The 21,124-nt window shown below is 38.3% G+C and overlaps 11 protein-coding genes and 1 non-coding gene across 12 annotated transcripts; 6 read left to right on the top strand and 6 right to left on the bottom strand.

Annotated features, from left to right (window-relative positions):
- Positions 1–224: 224 nt before the first annotated feature.
- On the top strand, positions 225–2,531 carry SEC23 (GTPase-activating protein SEC23; the record flags this gene model as incomplete). Its single annotated transcript, XM_056226429.1, has 1 exon — positions 225–2,531. The coding sequence occupies one exon, from the start codon at positions 225–227 to the stop codon at positions 2,529–2,531; it is 2,307 nt and encodes a 768-aa protein (XP_056080149.1).
- Positions 2,532–2,864: 333 nt separating this feature from the next.
- AOS1 (E1 ubiquitin-activating protein AOS1) lies at positions 2,865–3,902 on the bottom strand (the record flags this gene model as incomplete). The annotated part of the gene is made up of 1 exon (XM_056226428.1): positions 2,865–3,902. The coding sequence occupies one exon, from the start codon at positions 3,900–3,902 to the stop codon at positions 2,865–2,867; it is 1,038 nt and encodes a 345-aa protein (XP_056080148.1).
- A 192-nt stretch (positions 3,903–4,094) lies between these two features.
- HDA3 (Hda3p) lies at positions 4,095–6,068 on the top strand (the record flags this gene model as incomplete). Its single annotated transcript, XM_056226427.1, has 1 exon — positions 4,095–6,068. The coding sequence occupies one exon, from the start codon at positions 4,095–4,097 to the stop codon at positions 6,066–6,068; it is 1,974 nt and encodes a 657-aa protein (XP_056080147.1).
- A 57-nt stretch (positions 6,069–6,125) lies between these two features.
- PRP4 (U4/U6-U5 snRNP complex subunit PRP4) lies at positions 6,126–7,523 on the bottom strand (the record flags this gene model as incomplete). The annotated part of the gene is made up of 1 exon (XM_056226426.1): positions 6,126–7,523. One exon carries the CDS (start codon positions 7,521–7,523, stop codon positions 6,126–6,128), a length of 1,398 nt encoding a protein of 465 aa, XP_056080146.1.
- Positions 7,524–7,772: 249 nt separating this feature from the next.
- Positions 7,773–8,750, top strand: BET2 (Rab geranylgeranyltransferase BET2; the record flags this gene model as incomplete). Its single annotated transcript, XM_056226425.1, has 1 exon — positions 7,773–8,750. One exon carries the CDS (start codon positions 7,773–7,775, stop codon positions 8,748–8,750), a length of 978 nt encoding a protein of 325 aa, XP_056080145.1.
- Positions 8,751–8,797: 47 nt separating this feature from the next.
- DPB2 (DNA polymerase epsilon noncatalytic subunit) lies at positions 8,798–10,867 on the bottom strand (the record flags this gene model as incomplete). The annotated part of the gene is made up of 1 exon (XM_056226424.1): positions 8,798–10,867. The coding sequence occupies one exon, from the start codon at positions 10,865–10,867 to the stop codon at positions 8,798–8,800; it is 2,070 nt and encodes a 689-aa protein (XP_056080144.1).
- Positions 10,868–11,136: 269 nt separating this feature from the next.
- CSA1 (Csa1p) lies at positions 11,137–11,802 on the top strand (the record flags this gene model as incomplete). Its single annotated transcript, XM_056226423.1, has 1 exon — positions 11,137–11,802. The coding sequence occupies one exon, from the start codon at positions 11,137–11,139 to the stop codon at positions 11,800–11,802; it is 666 nt and encodes a 221-aa protein (XP_056080143.1).
- A 197-nt stretch (positions 11,803–11,999) lies between these two features.
- Positions 12,000–13,313, top strand: VPS4 (AAA family ATPase VPS4; the record flags this gene model as incomplete). The annotated part of the gene is made up of 1 exon (XM_056226422.1): positions 12,000–13,313. One exon carries the CDS (start codon positions 12,000–12,002, stop codon positions 13,311–13,313), a length of 1,314 nt encoding a protein of 437 aa, XP_056080142.1.
- Positions 13,314–13,431: 118 nt separating this feature from the next.
- On the bottom strand, positions 13,432–14,034 carry SMKI16G3230 (pyridoxal 5'-phosphate synthase; the record flags this gene model as incomplete). Its single annotated transcript, XM_056226421.1, has 1 exon — positions 13,432–14,034. The coding sequence occupies one exon, from the start codon at positions 14,032–14,034 to the stop codon at positions 13,432–13,434; it is 603 nt and encodes a 200-aa protein (XP_056080141.1).
- A 249-nt stretch (positions 14,035–14,283) lies between these two features.
- BSP1 (Bsp1p) lies at positions 14,284–16,017 on the bottom strand (the record flags this gene model as incomplete). The annotated part of the gene is made up of 1 exon (XM_056226420.1): positions 14,284–16,017. One exon carries the CDS (start codon positions 16,015–16,017, stop codon positions 14,284–14,286), a length of 1,734 nt encoding a protein of 577 aa, XP_056080140.1.
- Positions 16,018–16,251: 234 nt separating this feature from the next.
- SMKI16G3200 (uncharacterized protein) lies at positions 16,252–16,617 on the bottom strand (the record flags this gene model as incomplete). The annotated part of the gene is made up of 2 exons (XM_056226418.1): positions 16,252–16,360; positions 16,469–16,617. 2 exons carry the CDS (start codon positions 16,615–16,617, stop codon positions 16,252–16,254), a joined length of 258 nt encoding a protein of 85 aa, XP_056080139.1.
- A 4,312-nt stretch (positions 16,618–20,929) lies between these two features.
- Positions 20,930–21,003, top strand: Smki_16.trna18I. The gene has a single exon. It is a non-coding gene; the product is annotated as a tRNA-Ile (tRNA).
- The last annotated feature ends 121 nt before the right edge of the window (positions 21,004–21,124 follow it).

Here is a 21,124-nt window from a genome sequence, read left to right as displayed (position 1 = left end):
GTTAATTCTTGTCAGATGTACTTTATCGCTTGTGACGATAGTTGCGGTCCTCTCGTTTGTTCCAAAGGAGGAAAGTTCCAGCAAGAATAAAAGAAAAACACGTTTGAAAAAAGAAAAAAAACAAGAAACTTGTTGTGATCTTGCCACGTCCAAGAAGACACACAATTAACTGAAGCCAGTATTTTATCTGTCTGTCGCCTGCCTCCCCTTCCACTTTTGTAGCCATGGACTTCGAGACTAATGAAGACATCAACGGGGTCCGTTTCACCTGGAACGTGTTTCCCTCTACCAGAAGCGACGCTAACAGCAATGTCGTCCCTGTCGGCTGCTTGTACACTCCTTTGAAAGAGTACGATGAATTGAATGTTGCGCCATACAATCCAGTTGTGTGTTCCGGGCCGCATTGTAAGTCTATCCTAAACCCTTATTGTGTGATCGATCCGCGCAATTCATCGTGGAGCTGTCCGATTTGTAACTCCAGGAACCACTTACCTCCCCAGTATACGAATCTGTCGCAGGAGAACATGCCTCTAGAGTTACAGTCCACCACCATCGAGTACATCACGAACAAGCCCGTGACGGTCCCCCCTATTTTTTTCTTTGTTGTGGATCTGACTTCTGAGACAGAGAACCTTGACTCGCTAAAGGAGTCCATTATCACTTCGCTGTCTTTGCTGCCTCCCAACGCTCTCATTGGGTTGATCACTTACGGAAATGTCGTTCAATTGCACGATCTGTCCAGCGAAACCATTGACAGATGTAATGTATTCAGAGGCGATAGAGAGTACCAGCTCGAAGCGTTGACCGAGATGTTGACGGGTCAGAAGCCTACTGGCCCCGGTGGTGCTCCATCTCATCTACCGAATAGCATGAACAAAGTTACACCCTTTTCCTTAAATAGGTTCTTCCTACCCTTGGAGCAGGTCGAGTTTAAACTGAACCAGTTGCTGGAAAACCTGTCCCCGGATCAATGGTCTGTTCCAGCCGGCCATAGACCATTGAGGGCTACAGGTTCAGCTTTGAACATTGCCTCTCTGCTTCTACAAGGCTGTTATAAGAACATTCCCGCAAGAATTATTCTTTTCGCCTCCGGTCCAGGTACCGTGGCCCCAGGTTTGATCGTCAATTCAGAATTGAAAGATCCATTGAGATCGCACCACGACATCGACTCGGATCACGCACAACATTACAAGAAGGCCTGCAAGTTTTACAACCAAATTGCTCAAAGGGTCGCCACCAATGGTCACACCGTTGATATCTTTGCCGGTTGTTATGATCAAATCGGTATGTCTGAAATGAAACAATTGACTGACTCCACCGGGGGTGTGTTATTATTGACTGATTCCTTCTCTACTGCCATTTTCAAGCAATCCTACTTGAGGCTGTTTGCCAAGGATGAAGAAGGATATTTGAAAATGGCCTTTAACGGTAATATGGCGGTCAAGACAAGTAAGGACTTGAAGGTCCAAGGTTTGATTGGCCATGCCTCCGCTGTCAAGAAGACAGATGCTAACAATATCAGTGAATCAGAGATTGGTATTGGCGCTACCTCTACTTGGAAAATGGCTTCTTTGTCGCCCTATCATTCGTACGCAGTTTTCTTTGAAATTGCCAACACTGCGGCTAATTCAAACCCTATGATGTCTGCTCCTGGCTCAGCAGACAGGCCTCATCTAGCATACACTCAATTCATTACTACTTATCAGCACTCCTCCGGTACAAACCGTATTAGAGTCACCACTGTGGCAAACCAACTCTTGCCATTTGGTACTCCCGCCATTGCAGCTTCCTTCGATCAGGAAGCTGCTGCCGTTTTGATGGCGCGTATTGCTGTGCACAAGGCTGAAACAGACGATGGCGCTGATGTTATTAGATGGTTAGATAGAACTTTGATTAAGCTATGTCAAAAGTACGCAGACTATAACAAAGATGATCCTCAATCTTTCAGGTTGGCTCCGAATTTTTCGCTATATCCTCAATTTACTTATTATTTAAGAAGATCCCAATTCTTAAGTGTCTTTAATAATTCTCCGGATGAAACTGCATTTTATAGACATATTTTCACAAGAGAGGATACGACTAATTCTTTGATCATGATCCAACCAACCCTAACTTCTTTCTCTATGGAAGATGACCCACAACCTGTCTTGTTAGATTCTATTTCCGTTAAACCAAATACCATCCTATTATTGGATACATTTTTTTTCATCTTAATATATCACGGTGAGCAAATTGCTCAATGGAGAAAAGCTGGTTACCAAGACGATCCACAATACGCCGATTTCAAAGCTCTCTTAGAAGAGCCAAAACTAGAAGCTGCAGAATTATTAGTGGATAGATTTCCCCTACCAAGGTTCATTGACACCGAAGCCGGTGGTTCTCAGGCCAGATTCTTGTTGTCGAAATTGAATCCATCTGATAACTATCAAGACATGGCCCGCGGGGGGTCTACAATTGTCTTGACTGATGATGTGTCTTTACAAAATTTCATGACTCACTTACAACAAGTAGCTGTCTCTGGTCAAGCATAGGAATGACAGCTTTCTTTTGTTTTATCTGATTGTTATTTGGTTTTTTGTATAATACACAGCCAGCTCGGTCCATTGCGCATACAAGAACTATCCCTTGGACCTGAGCCAAAAGAACAGAGATATATGTGAATTTATTTTCCCTCCTTTTTTGTACTGTGTGTCTTTTACTACGAATATCTGTATCTAGTTTCTTTCCTACTTTTTTTATCCTCATCATTGTTATTATTATTATTATTATTATTATTACTTTATATGACTATAATGCTTTACCGCCTTCAGTTATGCATTTTTTTCTGGCTGACACTGCAGTATATTCGATATATATATGTATACTTAGAATTCAAAAAGTGGCATATCTAGAGTAATGCCATCGAGTACAATAAAATTATTTAGTGGGGATAGCCTCTTACCCAGGATATTGATGACATCCTGTGCAACAGCGCCTCCTATAATGGCAGCAACAGGAGCAAACTCAATACCTTTTTGTTTGATAAATTGTTGTGTATATTCGTCATTTATCACCGTCTTTGGTACACCTAGCTGTTCACACCATACAAATGCATCTCTTTTCATTTGTTCAAAGCTTATTTCCTCGCCCTTTTGATTGAATTCATGCTGCAATAAACACAAAGTTAATGGCAAGACACTAGTGACTCGTTTTAACTGTCTTCGTGTCATTTTTTCTTTTAATGTGGCTGTGCTTAAGACTTCTTCCAATGATTTATAGCTATTTTTGATCTTGATTCGTTCGAAAGTTTTTTTTGCATCTTCCTCATCTTTTCTAGTGTTGACTTCAATGATACTTCGATTGCTTGAAATAGGACCAACAAAAGTAGGTCTCATGCTTTGCAATTTTTCATCCTCTGAGATAAATTCAATCAAGTCAATAAAAATATACGCAAACAATCCATTAGAACCAGCAATATACAATGGGATGTTTAATCTTCGGGTCAATGTGTTAATTTTGATTGCCTCGTCAGCCTTCATTTCTGTAGCCACAATTAAATCAAACTGCTGAAAAAAACCTTCATCTTTTTCTCTCAGTGTCTGCTTATCAAAGTTCAGCTCTACGCGGGGATTTAAGTCTTGAATTCTTTCTTTTGTGGCATCAATCTTCCATTGACCAATATCTTCAGAGCCAATGAAAAATTGAGAGCCTAAATCTTCTTCAGTCACTTTGTGCCCATCCATTATTGTTAAATGTCCTATGCCACTAAGGACAATACTCTTGGTGATTTCAGAGCCAACAGCTCCAAGATTGATCAGCAACACTTTTGCTGATCTCATATTGGCTTGTGCTGCCAATCCCCATAGACGAATTTGTCTATCGTACAGTGCAATTTCATCTTCACTTAATTTTTCCCCATTCATAGTTATAGTTACTGGCTTAGTCTACTTAATCTGTTCTTCTTTATTCAAATTGGAAGCTCTTAGAAAAATAAGATTACTGTTCTAGCACCGCGATTTTGCAAAGTTTCAATTAGAAGACAATAGAGAAATAAACACTTAAGCGATAAAAATGATAAAAAAGAATATTAGAAACACCTACTGATTGTCTTCAAAATGGATCTACTACGTATTTTGGATACGAAGCCAATACCTACAATTGTTGATGCTACTACATTGGGTATCTCAGGTAATATTTCTGGTGATTATTGGCTACCAACCACTATGTCACTTTATCAAAAAGAGCTCACAGATCAGATAGTATCATTGCACTACTCCGATATTCTGAGATATTTTGAAACTTCGCACTATAAAGAGGATGTTATCCTCGAGTCTATGAGGACTATGTGTTTAAACGGTTCATTAGTAGCAACCCATCCATACCTGCTAATAGACCATTATATGCCTAAATCATTGATAACTCGTGACGTTCCTGCACATTTAGCGGAGAACAGTGGAAAGTTTAGTGTTCTAAGAGATCTTATAAATCTTGTTCAAGAATATGAAACTCAAACGGCCATTGTTTGTAGGCCTGGTAGAACAATGGATTTATTAGAAGCCTTATTATTGGGGAATAAAGTACATATTAAAAGATATGATGGTCATTCCATTAAGTCAAAACAAAAATCAAATGACTTCTCCTGTACTGTTCATCTATTTTCTTCTGAGGGATTAAACTTGGCAAAATGCCCGATAAAACCTAAGGCTCGATTTGACATGCTGATCTGTTTAGATACTACAGTGGATACGAGTCATAAGGACATTCAATATCTGTTGCAATATAAGAGGGAGAGGAAAGGTTTAGAAAGATATGCTCCAATCGTTAGGCTGGTGGCCATCAATTCGATCGACCATTGTACTTTATTTTTCAGTAAAAAGTTTGATAAGAATAGCAGAAAGTATTTAGAAAACGTCACTGCTGCTATGGTAATCTTGAGGGATCGTTTAGGTACACTGCCACCTGATTTGAGACCCATCTATTCTCAAAAACTACACTATTTAGTAGAATGGTTAGAAAACCCTACTGTACCGTGGCCTTTACCAGATATTTATCCTTTGAAGCAATATACCTCTATGGATGTAGAAAGGTCTTTGTTAACAGAAGTACATTTCAAAAGGTCTGATGACCAACTAGAAGATGCATTTGCTAACTGTTCCAAGAAGAGGGGGCGCCAGTGTGTCAACAAAACATCATCATCTTCGAATGCCGTGGTAATTGAAGATAATGACACACCAACTTTTTACTCTACTAAAAGGTTAAAAAATGATTATTATACGAATCCTTTAAAACAAGATATGACGCAACTAACAGGTATTACCACAGCAGATAATTCCTCCAATGTAAATTATCATTTATCAAGTGGAATCATCACTCATAAACTGATCCAATCGATGGGAGAAGTATATATGGACATTTGTGTTCAAAAACAGGAGCTGAATGATTACTCATGCTTAAATCACTTGCAGAATGATCACTTACAGTTCTTCTTGAACGAAGATGAAAAAATCTTAAAAGAATATGAAAATGTGTTGCAAAAAAATAATGATAATTTAAGAAAGTCACATGAACTAGAAGTTGAAAACAATTCGAAGTTTTCTCAAATCGAAACGTTAGAAAAGGATATTGAGACTTTAAAGGGAAATTTAGTAGCACAGGGAGAGATATTTTCAAACCTGATTGAATCTTTTATTAAGACTGGCAGTACGCAGGACGAGATCGAAAAAGGAGAAAGAATGAGCAAGTCAAGGGATGCTGAGAAGAAGTATATGGAACAAGAAATCAAAAGAGCTGTTGATGCTGTCAAAGAAAATGAGGAAGAGACACGCAAACTTGATGTCAAGAGAAGAGAATTAGAAAATGAAATGACATTGAAATTTCAAAATTCTGAGACCTCCAAGAAAGAACTGAATGAGAAAATTGAAATAATGAGGAAGGAAATAAAGGTTGAAAGTGGTCTTAATAAGGAGCTAGTAGGCCAACTGTCCAAAACAATGGAAAACTTAGAAAGCTTGACAATTTCACGAGTTCGTACTCAAAACGGCAATACGAAAAAAAAATCGAAGACAAAAGGCCAGACAATATATAAATAAATAATGCAATGTCAATAAAATGTTAAGTTGAATTTCTGAATGGACTACTTAATTTCATCAATTCCAAAGTTTGATAGATCTATCCCAGCCACCCGTGACTAAAAAATGAGAATTGTTTGAAATATCCAAACTAATTATTTTATCGGTGTGACCTTCCAGACTTTGCACTTTTAACCAGGTATCGCTACTATATATATTAATCAAATTATCATATCCACAAGATACGAGTTTTTTGCCGCCGTCATCGTTTGAAAACTTTACCTGTGTGACAATATTGCGATGAGCCAATATTTGATTTAGTTGGCCTTCATCTCGTTGTCTAATGTCCCAAACATTAATTAATCCATCACCACCACCTGTGGCTACTTGGTATCCGTTAGGGGACCAAGCTACAGTGTATACGGGTTTCGAATGACCTGCAAGAGTCATGACTTTACTTCCGGATCGTATGTCCCAGAGCATCGTAAGGGAGTCCATGCCACCGCTGCAAACAAGAGACCCGTCACATTGAAAAGACAGGCTAAATACACCCTTACTATGTCCTTCCTGTAGTAATAGCTCTTGGTGTGTTGACGCATCCCAAAGCCTCCAAGTCATATCATGGGAAGCACTACCAATGAATTTTCCACTAGGATGGTACTTCACATCAGAAACACGTCTTTCGTGTCCAACGAAATCTCCTAATAATCGTAGTTCACCTTCCTTGTTCAAGTATTGGAAGTTTTTGATGAGTCCGTCTTCTGCGCATGAGACCATCTGGTTGTTTGAACTTGGATGCCATTCAACAGCCCCAATTTTTCCTACGTGAGAGTCGAGTTTCTGTGACAATGGCTGCAGTGTTTGAGAACTTAATATTCGGAGATCTCCTGCCCAGCTTCCAGTTGCGACGAGCGTATCATCTGGTGATAAAGAAACTGCTGAAATGGGCCTTGTAGAGACTAATTGGGAACCCGCAAGTTCTAACTTAGCCATTCTCTGTAGTTCCGCACGCCGAGTGAGTAACTCTTGTTTTGTATTGAACTGTTGATATCTTTCCAATTCTCTTTGTAACCTCTTTCGAGATCTCTCGAGAGAATATTTTATCAAAAACTTTCTTGCGAAAATGAGTGCAGATGTTGCTGGTGTAAAAAACTCCTCATCATCTTCGACATCATCTTGCCCAGCCTTTATGCCTTCCTTGCTGTTAATACTTGCAGGATCAATTTCATCAACCATCAGCACTTCGGCTAGACGTACTCTTCTTTGTTGTGCATCTTCATTCTCAACTACTTCTGCCTTTTCCAAAAATAAAAGTAACTTTCTCACCTCGAGATCATCTTCAGGTATTTTTTTTAGGATAGATTGTAATTGTTCATGTGGTAACTTGCTCAATATATCAGCGGTGCTTGCATTTTGCGTGACGCCTTTATGTTGTAAATCTACTGGAAGATTTTCGAGTGCAATGCCTTTACTCATATTAACTTCTACCATGTACTTTCACTGATTTTGAACCTTAAGGCCACTGAGAAATCACAACTGATGAATATGTAGCAGCCTTACCTTTACTTGTTCATATATGTTTAAGCATATCCGTGTTGAATGACCTCGCTTGAAAACAATACTACACTAGTAGTATGTATGATGGTAATAAGAAAGTACGTGTATACTTCCACAATGATTTACAGATATTAATAGTTTTGTATGCTCAACTAAGGATTTTCAGAGATGTCTGAATCACTAACGCTGCTGAGGGAGAAACATATTCGGTATATTGAATCACTGGATACTAAGACGCATAATTTTGAATACTGGCTTACGGAGCATCTTCGTTTGAATGGTATATATTGGGGACTTACAGCTTTATGTGTGCTTGATTCCCCAGAGACATTTGCAAAAGACGAGGTTATAGCATTTGTGCTGAGTTGTTGGGATGATAAATATGGCGCGTTTGCACCATTTCCAAGACACGATGCACATTTATTGACTACATTATCCGCAGTGCAAATATTGGCTACTTATGATGCGTTGGATATTCTTGGAGAAGCTCGTAAGGCTCGCTTGGTTTCATTTATTCGTGGGAATCAACTGGAAGATGGTTCTTTCCAAGGCGACAGATTTGGGGAAGTAGATACAAGATTTGTTTATACAGCATTGAGTGCGCTGTCGATTTTGGGCGAATTGACGCCTGAAGTTGTTGACCCTGCTGTGGAATTTGTTCTCAAATGTTATAATTTTGACGGCGGTTTTGGATTATGTCCTAATGCTGAATCGCATGCAGCTCAAGCCTTTACTTGTCTAGGCGCCTTGGCAATTTCTAACAAATTGGATGTGCTTAGCCACGAGCAATTAGAAGAAATTGGGTGGTGGCTTTGTGAACGACAATTACCAGAAGGCGGATTGAATGGTAGACCAAGCAAACTACCCGATGTTTGCTATAGTTGGTGGGTTTTATCTTCTTTAGCTATTATTGGTAAACTGGATTGGATAAATTATGAGAAATTAACCGAGTTTATACTCAAATGTCAAGATGAGAAAAAGGGTGGAATAAGCGATAGGCCTGAAAATGAAGTTGATGTATTTCATACTGTTTTCGGTGTTGCTGGCCTAAGTTTAATGGGATACGATAATCTAGTTTCAATAGATCCTATATACTGTATGCCGAGTACCGTTACGACCAAGTTTAAAAAGTATCCATATAAATAGGCGGCGCTTTATTGGAAGTATGAATACTTGTTATTTAGATGCATTATTTAGATGTATATTTCTTCCTGTATAGTTTTCTTTGAGGATGGGACGTACACCATATACCTCGCACGTCTATTATGAATAAAACTTCCAGGGTTAATGACTTTACAGCCATTGTATGTCAAATCAAATTGTGCTGAAGTAGTGTCGCAAAGGATCATTGTGGATGGTATTGGGCAGAGTGTTAAGGTGTGATCTAAATCCCATGATATTGGGCGTAAACAATCAATAAATGGTGATAGATGACCCTGGTCTAATAATGTTTTTACGAGTTTTCTTGATTCTTGAATCTTTTGCGGCAATTGGTCTGGTTCTTTAACCAGTTCATCTATCGGCACTATGTCACTATCTTTGGTTACCGTATTATCGTTGTCGGCGAAGGAATCTTCACTCTCGCTAAAGGGAAATTCCATATGGTGTCTTTTGAATCTTTCGGATAAATCATCCCTAAAGATTATTATTTCTTGGGATAAGTATGCTATTCTCGCTGGGTTTGAACTCCATACAATATTTTTACAAACCTTGTTTATTTTTTTGGTGAACGCACTAGGAATAGGATCTTGCGGTAATGTTCCACTTGCACCCAATGATACCATTGACCCCCATAAATCGTTAGGCCCTGGAATGAATATCATCGTGGTGTTTTCAGTCAGGTTATCAAATCTTGACAGGAGCATAGCTAATGCATCGAAATTGTTCTTGTATTGAGTTGAACTGCTTATATTCCGACTACTCATTGATGCAAAAACTGGAACCGAAGTGAAGGAGCCTTGCCAAAGTAATAGTGTTGGTGGATCATCATTTAATTTTTGCAATACTTTACTGAGTGCGGTCATGACTTTTAAATCATCTAGAAATAAATTAGCACCCAAAATCACAAATTTATGATCAATTAATTCTTTTTCCAAAAGATGTAGCCTAATCTTTAAATCTTTATCCAAACGAGCAATAAAGTTATTATTAGAAAGACCGTGTATTCCTAAAAGATCTAGATTACCAATCGTATCTAATGTTATTTCTCTTCTCTCACCAGGGGGTAAAGTCATGGATGTAACGTGAAATTTATTTCCTACAGAATAATATATTCCTTCTACGAGAACCATACAACCTGGAACATAATAATGGCCCTGTGTAGGAATAGTTTGGGAAATGTCGATTTCCACGGATCCAGATGGATCTTCTAGTGACCAATTTCCCTTAAAGTTCCTATTTAACAGCCCTAATAGAAGAAAGTTTTGAGCATTCCTACCCAGTAGATTTTTTATTGGGGTAATGCTCATGTTACTAGCTTGCTGCTGTTGGTCAGTACGGGAGAGCTCATTTTGTAAGGACACCATAGAGGATAATGGATTAAACATGTCACTGTTCTGGAAATTTTCATTTCTCATGACTCTGTCATTTGTGAGATAATACCTTGTCAAAAACATTTGCACTTTGTCTTTTATGTCAGGTAGAAATCCTGTGATATTTCCTAATTCATTTTCCTTTTTATTGGGCACGAAAATGAATTGCATTTTGTGGGGGTTGTACGAGAATCTTTGTTGCTGCAAAGCATTGATAACCTTAAAATAATCTCTCCAATTCAGAGCTTTAGAGTTTTCTGGCTTCGAGGATTGTCCATATTCGTTTTTATTGTTGGGCTCGCGGATGGGTGAAGATGATAAAGCATCTTGTAAGGATGAATCAGCGGCCATAGGCATTTCATCATTGCTGTCGTTGTCATCCTCGCCTCTTCGCCTTAATATATCTTCCTCATGTTGAATAGATTGTTCGCGGCTCCATTCAACTTTCTCACGTTCTTTCATCTCTTGTATCACCTCGTTAACCCCGCTTTGGTCAATGAAAAGACCCCTTTCCTGCTGCTTCCATACAGCAGCAAATTGCTCGAGAAATCTAATTGTGGTTGATCCCTGTTTCCAATTAGTACCTATATTAGTTCCAACGAACTCTGCGAGAGCAGACAGCCCATCGGATTTAATCGATAAGCCATATTTTTTTGATAAAACCCTATATGCCAATGGCCTGAGCAGCGGAGGCTGAATCTTCACAGGCAGAACATTTCCAGAACTAAACATCACACGCTTATATGCTCGTCGTTCCACTAATACACTAACACGTTAACAACCTCATCTCAAATATAATAGAATGCATGTTAAAAATGTCCAGCTGAAAATATATCAGTACTATTATTTCACGCGAAAAATAACGCGTCGCATCACTTTTTATTCCTTTTGTCGTTTTTTTCTCCCTTCAGATTCCATCTTTAAGAGAGTTGGAATGAACAAAAGCAACAGAAAGTAGGTCTAACGAAGCAGGAAAGGTCGGGTTGGCATTGAAGGTTACAATGAGAATTCAGGAAAGGGCACCAGGAACACATAAAGAGCGTAAGTTGGCAGTTGTGCCCAATGATAGAAGCCATGTTAGGCACGCTTCGCAGAGGACACGTTCTAAAAACTACAAGAATATCTCCAAGAAAAGGGCTCAACAACATGCGTTTGGATTTAATATTGCTAAAATGATTGCGAGGATCCAGGCTCGTGTATGGGGATCCTCCGCCAAAGAGAAAAAGGAAAGTATCATCACATTGTCGGAAACTTCTCAGGATTGTGTGCCTTTACAATGGCAAGCAAAATTTGCGCAGTTGCAGCAGCAACTGCACACCACACAAAAGGAATTACAATTCGTCAAGGAGAAGTGCCACCTGTTGCAATCCGTACTGGACGACGCAAACATTGATCAAAGATATCTCGAATCTCGCAGGGACATGAAAAATATTGAACGAGAAAATCTTAAACCCACAGAAAATTTACCCCCTTCACCAATAAGAGCTGTAAACCCATTGGTGACTTCGAGTCCAATTCATATGTCTCCACTCCAGTCGCGCCAACGACCATTCTCTGCTCTACAGCCCCCCAAGGGCCCCAACTTCTACGCTAAGTATCCGAAGCTTCCCCAGACAAACATTCTTAGAGAATCTCCAGCTGAAGATTCCCACCCTCACGCTGAATAGAACCATATCACGTCACAATCTTTCTTTTTTGTACATGTATTTATTCTTGCTTGATGTTAATTATTGTATTGCTTTACGGGCAGCCCCCGCTGGGTGAAAAAAAAATGACAACTTCAGATATCGAAGTATAATCATAGATTGAAGATACGGTGAAACAAAGAAGACAGCATAACTTGTCTATAGTAGATGGGGTACAGATGAGTACGGGAGATTTTTTGAGTAAGGGTATAGAGCTGGTCCAAAAGGCCATTGATTTGGACACGGCGACGCAGTATGAGGAAGCTTATACGGCGTATTATAACGGATTAGACTATTTGATGCTGGCTTTGAAGTACGAAAAGAACCCCAAGTCAAAGGATTTAATAAGAGCCAAGTTCACAGAGTACTTAAATCGCGCAGAGCAATTGAAGAAACATTTAGAAAATGAAGAGGCAAATTCGGCGAAGAAGACTCCTAGCGCTGGTAATGGTTCCACCGGTGGTAATAAGAAAATCTCTCAGGAGGAAGGTGAGGACAATGGTGGTGAGGACAACAAAAAGTTGAGGGGTGCTCTATCGAGTGCCATATTATCCGAAAAACCCAATGTTAAATGGGAAGATGTGGCTGGACTGGAAGGGGCCAAGGAGGCCCTCAAGGAAGCTGTTATCTTACCTGTGAAGTTCCCACATCTATTTAAAGGTAATCGTAAGCCTACTTCAGGAATTTTATTATACGGACCACCAGGTACAGGTAAATCATATTTAGCGAAAGCGGTGGCTACGGAGGCTAATTCTACCTTTTTCAGTGTTAGTTCAAGTGATTTGGTTTCTAAATGGATGGGTGAATCTGAGAAGCTTGTCAAACAGTTGTTTGCCATGGCAAGAGAAAATAAACCTTCAATTATCTTCATTGATGAAGTGGATGCACTAACAGGTACTAGAGGCGAGGGAGAGAGCGAAGCGAGTAGAAGAATAAAAACAGAACTATTAGTGCAAATGAATGGTGTTGGAAATGATTCCCAAGGTGTTTTGGTCCTAGGTGCGACAAACATTCCATGGCAACTAGACAGTGCCATTAGGAGAAGATTCGAGAGAAGGATTTACATACCGCTACCAGATTTAGCGGCAAGGACCACCATGTTCGAGATTAATGTTGGCGACACTCCATGTGTATTGACTAAGGAAGATTATAGGACACTAGGTGCAATGACTGAAGGTTATTCTGGTAGTGATATTGCTGTGGTAGTAAAAGATGCGCTAATGCAACCGATAAGAAAGATTCAGAGCGCAACTCATTTTAAGGATGTCTCCACCGATGAGGACGATGCAAGGAAATTAACGCCATGCTCTCCAGGTGATGATGGCGCCATTGAAATGAGTTGGACGGATATTGAGGCGGACGAGCTAAAAGAACCAGATCTTACTATAAAGGATTTCTTAAAGGCCATCAAATCAACGAGGCCTACCGTGAATGAGGACGACTTGCTGAAGCAAGAACAGTTCACCAGAGATTTTGGTCAAGAAGGTAACTAGTCCATTGATTAACGTATTAACGTAGATTATCTGTGTACATAAAAAAAACCCAGAATAATTAAATATAAAAAGGTATGCAAAATAGATAAAGAAAAGATAAAGAAAAGCGGAGGACTGATTAATTCTTCTCCTTACTTAGAAACATTGTTCTATTTTCGTTATTAGACACCCTAGCATTATCAATTCTAACCTTAACAACGGCGGTATTCTTTTCGAATATAAAAGCTTTCGCATCAGGATTTGCTTTTAGTATTAAATCTTTATAGTACTTGGATTCGTCACTTTCAGGATTGACAATTTCGGTTTCACCACCGATGGATGCGCTCATCTGATTCAATTCTGCTTGATTCAATTCTTGCAACAAATTTAGAAGCTTACTCTGACGTTGTTCATCGTGAGAAACGGGTGTCGGTGTCGGTGTCCCAGAGATGCTTTCTTTCCCTACTGACAAATTATTGGCGATGATCCAATCGTGGAACAATAGAGCCACTTTAGGATTTTCTTTTATATTGTTAAACTTTTGTGTATCTTGAGGAGTAACGAATATAATGTAATCGTTCTTATTATCCGTTTGGCCAAATAATTTTTCACCTGGCACATAGATATAATTCATCAATGCCACTGAAGGGATACAATCTTTAGAACAGGTGGCCACGTGAACATATTTGGAGTTCTTGATAAGATTCAGTAGATGTGCTGGTAAGGTACTAGTCCAGGCCATGATTGAAATGTTTCAGGTTTAGATGGGCACGATCCTTGCTACTATATTGTAGTAGAAGGAAGAAGAGTGTAACAAGCAGAGCCGATGATTTAAATTTCTTCAGATTCATAAGGGGAGCATGTCAAATTCTATACGTGGGAAGTGATAATAATAATAAGTGGCCTTCATAAATATTAAATTATCATAATATTGTTACATCGTATGTAGGTAAATACATGGGTAGAGTACGGTACTGAAAGAACTCTGTATTTACAGGCGTGTTGGAAGTTTTCTTCTTGGGCCACGAGCCCTACTTTTGTTCAGGTGAACTAAGGGTTTGGTTTCCTTTGTTTCGTCAATTCCGGAAATATTGGAGTTGTCAAAAGCTGCAATATTAGTGTTAACGCGGTCAAATTCTGGTAAAGTATTGGATGTTCTCAAGTTTCTGGATGCAATTATTGCGTCTAATTTCGCGTTTATGCTGAGGTCATTCGAAGGTTCTAATACGGGCTCAGTTTTAGATTTTCTCATTAGTTCGATTTTTCGCAATGCCTCAGGCATGGAAATTTTACGTTCTGGAGCCTTTGGTGGGTTTTTTTTGAGATTATTCCTTAGAGATAGAGCTTCAGGTTCGTTTGTTGACTGGATCGCACCATCATCGTGTTTCATCACAGAAGGTTTTAAACTCTTTGCCAGGAATGGTTTTTTCTGGGGAATTATGGGTTTCTCTAGTTTCGTTTTCTTCAAGTTTTGTATACTTTTAATTGCTTCTGGAATATTATCCTCCTCTGGTTTCTTAATGTTGCGGCTACTTGATCGTAACTTGGGTAAATCAATTGAGTGTTCGAATTTCTGTTTGACTGGAGAAGACTCCACAGGACGCAACTCAGGCAATACCATGTTCAACTTTACTTTCTTTGGCGGTATGCTTGGTTTAGTCTTTCGAACAGCCAAGTTTCCGTTTCGTAGTTTTTGAGGTTTTTCAGGCATAGAAGGCTTAGAAGTTGTAGTAAGATTTGAATTTAACATTGATTTGATAAAACTTTCAGATCTTGGAATTCTTTTTGCAGGTGGAGAAGGAGGAGCCGGTTTAGGTTTATTTCTTATCGTAGGTGATAAAGTAGTTGGTTTCAATTGTATGGAATCCAAATAATCGATATGAGAATTTCTCACTGTTTTTCGAGGAGTCTCCCCATCTGGATTATGATTGTTTATCTTAGTCAACTTGTTATCTTCTAGAGAACTCAAAAAGCTTGCCGGTTTCGTGCAACGTGGAACTGGTGGAGCTGGCTTGACGCGCTCAGGTGTCACAACTTCAGATTTTTTTGGTGTTGGCAGCGGGCGCTCAATAATTCCTGCTTTGGTAGGTCTTGTTGGAAGAAGCGGTTTCTCCTCGTCCCCATCTTCAATGATTTCGATATGATTATTCCTCGTGGGCAAAGGAGGTGGTGGCGGTGAAGAAGAGGTGGGTGATTTATCGACTCTTTCTTGAAAATCAAAATCATATTGAATGGAGACTATCTCTTTTTCTTTCAGTCTGGGTTGGCCTCGACTGGGCGTACGATGACCTCTTTCAGAAGAGGGTAGGGTTTTATCGAAACCAAAATCATTACGTGATTGAGAGCCCTTCAATTTCTGCAACAGTAAATAATCCTCTTCAGAAATGACAAACTTTTTTTCATTTCGACAGGCACTTTTCTTTGAATTTTGCGTCGGAGTCACTCTTTCAAGATCCAACTCATTTAATGAGTAATGTGTTTTCTTGGGAGAGAACGTCATTTCATAATTATATGCAGATCGATAAGCCAAACTCTCTCTGTCTTCAATATTTTTTCCAGTCATTATATCCGCCCTTCGACAGTTCCCAGAGGTATGACTTCGTACCGGTGAAAGCGGTTCCCTGGTTGATTTTAGAGTAGAAACGTTGTTGTATCTCTTTGAATCCAAGTCCTCCACTTTCGACAGGAAGTTCGCCAATTCAGGGTCACGTTCATATTTGGTCATACTTTCGAAAATTCGACAACCCAGCAAAAGTTGGCTGATGTGACTTTTTTTGATTAGAATTTATATATATATTTTGATATATTATATACTCTTACTCTTAGTTTCTCACCTAATTCACTATTGTCGAAAAAGTGCATTAAAGTAAAAGAATGTCACATAGAACGAGGTTACGATAAGTATATAGAACAGTTGGACAGTATTAATGCATTTGGTATTATCCCATTAAATTCAAGATTAACGCAACTCGATTGAAGGTTTTCTTCTAGCTAAGTAGACTTGGAATCCACAGAATACGAAAAACACCAGGTATACCAAGGCGGCCAAATAAACAGTATGTGCAACGCTATAAACAATAGGTATTGAAATTTAAAGTATAATTGTTAGTATGGAGGAAGGGTATAAGAGATGATAAAGGGGACAGTAGCGAAAGTGATAAGAAAATGTAACATACGCAGGGCCATCTTCAGGGTCGTTTATTGATCCAACAAAGGATTCATGATTTGTGTTAAAGAGATGTGCAATGACAGAAAGAATTACCACTCCAAACGCCGATAGGACGGTACAACACCACGCCTTACCAGTGGATACAACAGGTCTCATTTTTTGCGGTATTTACTTCTAGCTCTTGTTCTTTATCGTAATAGTCTTTGCAAGTTACCGCTTCTTTTGTCTTTTCCCTTAAGCGATTTTTCAAATACTGAAAAAAAGAGTCGCGTGTAAAGCGATAAGCAGTTTTCTTGCCTCGTAATAAAGAATCTTCGACAGTATGTTCAATAAACGTGTGTGTAGTGGTTATAAGGCTAATCAAGAGATCCGTCTAGGTTCAAAATTGGTGGTATGTCTGCTCTTTTCGATAGATTCAACTATGGTTTCTTCGAGCATCATACCGCACTATGTAGCAACTATATTTGAGTCGATAATTAGGAAGTGCCTGAGCCTTATTTGAAATATGTAGCACAACAAAGCTGGGTGGGTTTCCTGACTATCAGCCATCACAGTTTCTTATCTTCTTGAATGAGCAGGTTAAAAATCTTATTTAATAGTAGAAGAAGAAAAAATGTGCCATCTAACTATTAACGCTCTTTCTTTAGCTCTAATCGTACAGTGGCATTTTTGAAATAAGATTTAGGATACGCTGCGAAGCTCAAAAAACAGTAAGTATAGGTAACATTCCTGGAAGATCATTATTACAATATATTATTCCCAGAACTTATTCAATCTACCGAATAATCCAACATGTGCCAGCGGCGGTAGGCTCTTTACTGACACCATTGTTTCGACAGCTGAATTGATCATAGGGCGTAGGTTGACCAAAGTGGAAAATGGTGAAAGATAATAAGGTCAGTGTAATGTGACGGGCTCTACCCTAGACGCAGACTTCGTCAGCCCATCTGTTGCATAACTATTTTCATTCTCGTAAAAACCAGTACTGTCATTTTCGTAATGAGGATATGGATTTGGGTAGAGTACAATAATACCACAATGTTCTTGGCTGCTTCCATACAATTGAAATACTTTTTCGCTTCATCAAAATCAAAAATATCAATCGTATGTCCAGGATCTAGTATTATATTGGCAGTGCCGTCATCCTGTAGCACAAAAGTACAGTGCACTGCACTATACAGTTTTAAACAAAACAGATGAAGTGATCTCGAATGTGACCTTCACGTTCCACCTGCTCCACCTGATTAATTTAGATAACAGTTATTAGGTGACTCTAAAGACCCAGCATTAACCTATGAACAGCGTAGGCGGTCGGCATATGGTAAGCGCGTATTCCTAGTTGTGTTATTCTTCCTTGGCGATTGAGTTGTGGAGAAAGTTGAACAAATATTTTACTACAACTTTTAAATTATTTAGTCTTTTTGGGCTGCGTCCACTAACTCCCTTCACGGATTTTCATCCTGCTGGCTTTCATTGATTTGTTTATGCTATTGTATATGGTTTTTGGTTTAACAAGATGAGAAGATGTTAAAGTAAAATTTAAATATTGTCTATTGACTAGTATCATTATAGTAGTATATTATGATATACAGCGTTCCAGGATGGCACTAATAATGAGAAACAGTCACGATTTTTAGTGCAAGCTGAAATGTAAGAATTGATAATATAATAGGATAATGAAAGGACAATGTAAAAAACAGAAGATGAGGTAAATATAATACTATGTAAGATAATTTAATTCCTTCTGTAGATTTCATTATTAGTTCATGACAGTCTTTCTAAGGTGAGCGCTATTTTGTATTTATCAATACTTTGAGTTTCTTAATCAATTGAACTACCGAAATTCTCCTTGTATTTAAGTCATTACTAAAATCTAGCTTGGGTTATTTCGCGATGATGTATATCTACCTCGAAAAGAGAGCATTTTATTATCTGATCAGGCATGTTATTGCGGCAATTTTTTAGCATGGTACTGTCCTGTCGCAACCATTAAAATTAAGGTGATAGTATGATCTTCGCTATTCTGCATATCGCCAATACTAAACGTTCAGATTGACTATTTACAGCCGGGTGGTTACTATCAGGCAAGGTTAATTCGGATACCCGAACTCTTTGTCAGCTCTTTGTATGTCGTGCTTACAAAACGAATGTCTCTACCGGATGTTGTAGCATTGACGAACCCGTGGTATCAAAATAAACATGAATGGAAAAGATTTTATAACGCCTGAGGTGTTCATACTTTATTAGTATGAAGTACTGTGTGCACATTCCGAAAATTTACTGATTACACATATTTCTCCTTTAAACCTTTTGGGGCTCCTGATATAAAATCTTCTATAAATAGGTTCCAGTAATTCTAGGATTACAAGCAAACTCGACAATCCTTGATTATGTGGTCAATTGGCAGTTCATACATATACTTGCGCTTAGGAGAGAGGGCCTAAAAAATTTTGATCTATTTTTTGGTATGGTAGTGTTGATATCGACAAGGCCACCAGACAACCGGGAATTATGAAAGGTCTGTAGTATTAAAGGTATAATTATCTCCGGCCCATAATCACGACCCTGATTCAGTGGTATTCCATTCTTGGGAATGTGCATAAAATATGAAATTGTTCAGACAGTTCTCATTTTCTCTTGGATATTCTTCACAATGCTCTTCAATTTGTTTTATGCCTCTTCTGTAAGTTGTTTCAGTGCAACGAATATACTTTTACATTAAGGGCTCTTACTGTACAACATTCCCAAAATCTTTTAGTCTACTTTTTTCGAAGTTGACGCGTTAATCATCGATGAGACATCATGTATAATGAATGGTTTACTTGAAGTCGCACTTCCTGAGATTTGCAATGATATTCCTATCTTGATGAAACAAGAATAGAGGTTGATAGCTGATTTTCATTCCAACAATATTCTATGAGCCTTTTTCGATATATCTGTACAACAACTTCTTTTTTCCACTTGGGCTATGGAATCTTTTATGCCTGATGCTTGCTTCAATAGTCGCGACCTGACACAAGCAGCATGTATGATGATAGCTGTAGACACACGTGCTCTCAGTATCGTTTGGTCTGGTGAGCCATTGGAGTTATGGTTATTATATCCGTGGAAAGGCATTATCATGTGCGCTCAAGTGGCTAACGTCATATTTTCCTATATGGTGAATATCGGGCCATATCAGAATATAGATCATGTGTAGGCAGTGGCAGGTATCAGCCTTCCATTGATGATAGTTTTGCTAACTATAAACGCTAATAGATTATTTTTGCGGACCAAATTCAAGGTCTCTTTATACTTCAGAAAGACATTGACTTTTGAGATAATTGATGGGATCCCAACGATTGTCCCAAAATTCACCAATCTCTTAAGATGATAGTAGGTGATGGAATAAGTGACTACAACCATACATTCTTCGTATAAATTGGAGTAGGAAAATTCTAATATTAGAATTTACTGCAGTAGTAAGGTAAAGATCTATTAATTGTCCAGAACTTAGTGTATAAAAAGATAACTTATAACCAAAAGCTTATCGTCAATGTTCTGAATTATGTCTGAACCAGTGGTTTTAATATGACTAATCAGTGCGTGTTTTATACCTCTCTTATATGATTTAAGAAAGATCGACTTATTCTGTTGATAATTAGTTGTTTAGTAAGTTGTAATAATTAAGAATAGTCGTTTCTTCTTAAACTATATAAGAGAGGTATATAAAACACACGCTGATTGGTTATACTAAACCCAAAGGTTCAGACATAATTCAGAACATTGATGATAGGCTTTTGGTGATAAACTCATCTTCTTATATACTAAGTTCTGAAAAATTAATAGATCTTTATCTTACTAATGCAGGAAATTCTATAATTAGAATTTCCCTACTCCAATTTAATTGGTATCTGAGATTGTAGTGGAGTTTGATGTAATTGTTGGGATTCCATTTTTTATAAGGCAACAATATTAGGTATGTAGATATACCAGAAGTTCTCCTCGGGGATTTAGGAATCCATAAAAGGGAATCTGCAATTCTACACAATTCTATAAACATTATTATCATCGTTTTATATGTTCTTATTCATTGATCCTATTACATTATCAATCCTTGCGTTTCAGCTTCCACTTATTTCGATGACCGCTTCTCATAACTTATGTCATCTTATAACACCGTATATGATAATGTACTAGTAGTATGACTACTAGTTGATAGACGATAGTTGATAGACGATAGTTGATAGACGATAGTTGATAGACGATAGTTGATAGACGATAGTTGATAGACGATAGTTGATTTTCATTCCAACATATATGAATAAATGTGTAGTAGTAATCACTTATTCCAACATATTCTTAATTATTACAACTTACAGAACTACTTATTATCAATAAAGTTCCTTCCCTATGAAAACGTATATTTTTGGGATGTGGAAACACCTGGTATTTAAGTTTCTTAAAGAATAATCTCCATCAATAAGATGGTCTCTTGGCCCAGTTGGTTAAGGCACCGTGCTAATAACGCGGGGATCAGCGGTTCGATCCCGCTAGAGACCATTTTTTTGCATTTCATGGTAAATCAAGGTTACTAAGCGTATTCTTGTTCATGAGGGCATCAAGTTTTTAATTTATGTCTCAGAGTATATATATTAACTGTTTTGAAGTACAGAAGAAATAA

Source organism: Saccharomyces mikatae, assembly GCF_947241705.1.
Source record: "Saccharomyces mikatae IFO 1815 strain IFO1815 genome assembly, chromosome: 16".
In the NCBI taxonomy this organism is placed as follows: domain Eukaryota; kingdom Fungi; phylum Ascomycota; class Saccharomycetes; order Saccharomycetales; family Saccharomycetaceae; genus Saccharomyces; species Saccharomyces mikatae.
The sequence above is the reverse complement of the archived record's forward strand: the minus strand, read 5'-3'. Positions and strand labels throughout refer to the sequence as shown.